This window comes from Gavialis gangeticus, unplaced genomic scaffold, assembly GCF_001723915.1.
Source record: "Gavialis gangeticus isolate Ggan-Ray unplaced genomic scaffold, GavGan_comp1, whole genome shotgun sequence".
Taxonomy (NCBI): Eukaryota; Metazoa; Chordata; order Crocodylia; family Gavialidae; genus Gavialis; species Gavialis gangeticus.
In genome coordinates, this window is record NW_017728994.1 from 28699243 (window position 1) to 28701495 (window position 2253).

Here is a 2253-nt window from a genome sequence, read left to right on the forward strand (position 1 = left end):
ATGGGATTCATGTTGGGTTCTTCTCTGACTTCTTATTCATGCCTTTACTGCACATATTTTTCAGCTGCAACCCATTAAGGCCAAAATACTGAGATTCCTCCAGATAAGATGCTTCCAGGGACTGGTGCTTTAAAACAAACAGCAAATCTTAAGTTCCTATAAACTGACATAACTGTTAGAGTAAGAAAACATACCCAGTGCCTACTGCAGAACATCTAACATTGCTCTAGAGGCTGACTCTGCTCCTGTCCACATCATGTGAAAAGGAAATAATGTAAACTGGTGGTCACATTGCAACACATCAGCTCTGTTAAGCTGTTCAGTTTTAAGTCTCCTTTAACAGTCAGTGCTTCAAATTGTAACGTCATCAAATTTCACATTAAATAGGGTCAGGCTGGATTAGTTCACTAATCTCTGACTTGAAAGCATATCCCAGGATACTGAGGAAAAAGAAATTGGTGATCCATTAGGTTGTAGTATTCTGACAGAGTTTATTGGTACTGCACTTTATATACGGCAGTGGGGGAAATGTGTGTGGGGGGGAGGGAAACTTTGGTGAGAAGTGCTGTCTTACCAGCTGTAATCATTTGCAGGAAATGTCATGGGAGCATAAGAGCTGGGGTGTTGCCTCCATAACTTGAATCTACTGTAACTTGACTTATTACATCCCACCTATTTAGAAATCCTAATAGGATGCAGGATTAGCACATAAAAATCTGAACCTGTCCTATAACTCTCAGGATGGACAGCAACTCTATTTAGATCTTTGCCTGAGGTCCTCAATACAGCCAGGATAAAATTAGGACACTGACTGTCGTCAGTGCTGCTCCTAGGTTGGGGGAATCAATCTGAGGAATCACGAGCACTGAGGACAGGAGTGACAGAAAATGAATGAAGGGTAGTCTCCAGTATGGACCACTAGAGTACTGCACAATCCCAAAACAAGGACTCCAAAGAAGCAGCAGACATACTGTACCCCACAACGTATGTGATCAGGCAGCACCACCAGGTTTTCTGTGGTGCCCTCAGATGTTCCATGCTGTTCACTCATTGCAATTTTCCTGGAGTAAACTGGTTCTCTCTCGTCTTCTGCCTCTGTATCAGTCACAGAATCACAGCCAGAATCTAGACAAAAAACAGAGCCATTATGATATTCACATTTGCTACAAATACCTTGGTATATCAAACAAGAAAAGATGGAAAGTAAGAAAAAACAGAAATTGCTGTAATTCTTTTAACAAAGTCTTAGAAAAGGAGATCTAGCTGAGAAAGGGGAAACTACTGAGGTTTCCTCATTTATTCCCTGAAGGGGATGGCTGGGGACTGTTTGCAAAGATGCATATGGCACACAGAAGTGCTGCAGCAGCACTTAATAAGCTTATTCACCAGAAAATCAGTTCTGTGCTGAGACAATCAGACCCATTCTCAACTGGTTAAAAAAAAATATCAGACAATACAGTAACATTTCTTAAAGGAATCTTATCAACAGCTGAATCTGCCCAATTCTAATAATAGCAAGGTAGGCATGTATCTGTCACAATTCTCTCCCAAAGCAAATAAAGGCTAATTTCTCTCCCATAACTTCAATGCAGAGGGTCTGCTTGTATAACTCCCCACAAACCCCTGGGTTAAAAAATGCACCAACCTGCAGTACTCTGACCTAGTAATCCAGCTTCTGAAGAAGCCACAGGTACTTTTTAAGACAGGGGTGGGAAATTATTTCAGCTGAAGGGCCACTTAATGGGTTTTAGTGAACTATCAAGGGCTGCACACATAAAATCTTTCAGAAGATATCATTTTAACTAATTATAGATGAAAAAAATCACACACTAAAAATCAAACATCTACTATAACATTTTATTTTTAAAAATGCCCCGGTTTATGTTTTTTTGAGTAGTGTATATAAACGTGATTGTATAATAGCTTAAAATAAAGTCTTACTCTTGTATATTGTGTGGGTGAGGAGGTGGAGGGTGGGCATCGGTGGGTGGAGGGGTGTGCATGTGTGGAGGGCTGCTCATATGCAGGGTCCCAGGAGCCAGCCAGGAGTGAAGGAAGAGAGGAGCAGGCATAGGCAGTAGAAGTGGGAGGGCTAACGGGGCCTATCCCCCCCAAACGCAGGGCAGAGGTAGGGCCACAAGGCAGCCTGCCCGAGGGCTTCCAGCTGCTGCAGCAGGGGTGGGGAGGGAGTGGGGCTGGGGCTAAGGGAGGAGCAGGCACTGTACAGCCAGCGGGAGGTGGGACTGAGCCATG

The 2253-nt window shown here is 43.2% G+C and overlaps 1 protein-coding gene across 1 annotated transcript in view; it reads right to left on the minus strand.

The window, feature by feature from the left end:
* The window catches only part of PIK3AP1 (phosphoinositide-3-kinase adaptor protein 1), a gene marked incomplete at its 5' end in the record, with an annotated part of 96972 nt that overhangs the window by 60607 nt on the left and 34112 nt on the right, over positions 1 to 2253 (minus strand). Inside the window, one exon of the mRNA XM_019502103.1 lies at positions 977 to 1125. Within this exon, the coding sequence (XP_019357648.1) occupies positions 977 to 1125 (149 nt within the window). The remainder of the gene's footprint in view (positions 1 to 976; positions 1126 to 2253) is intronic.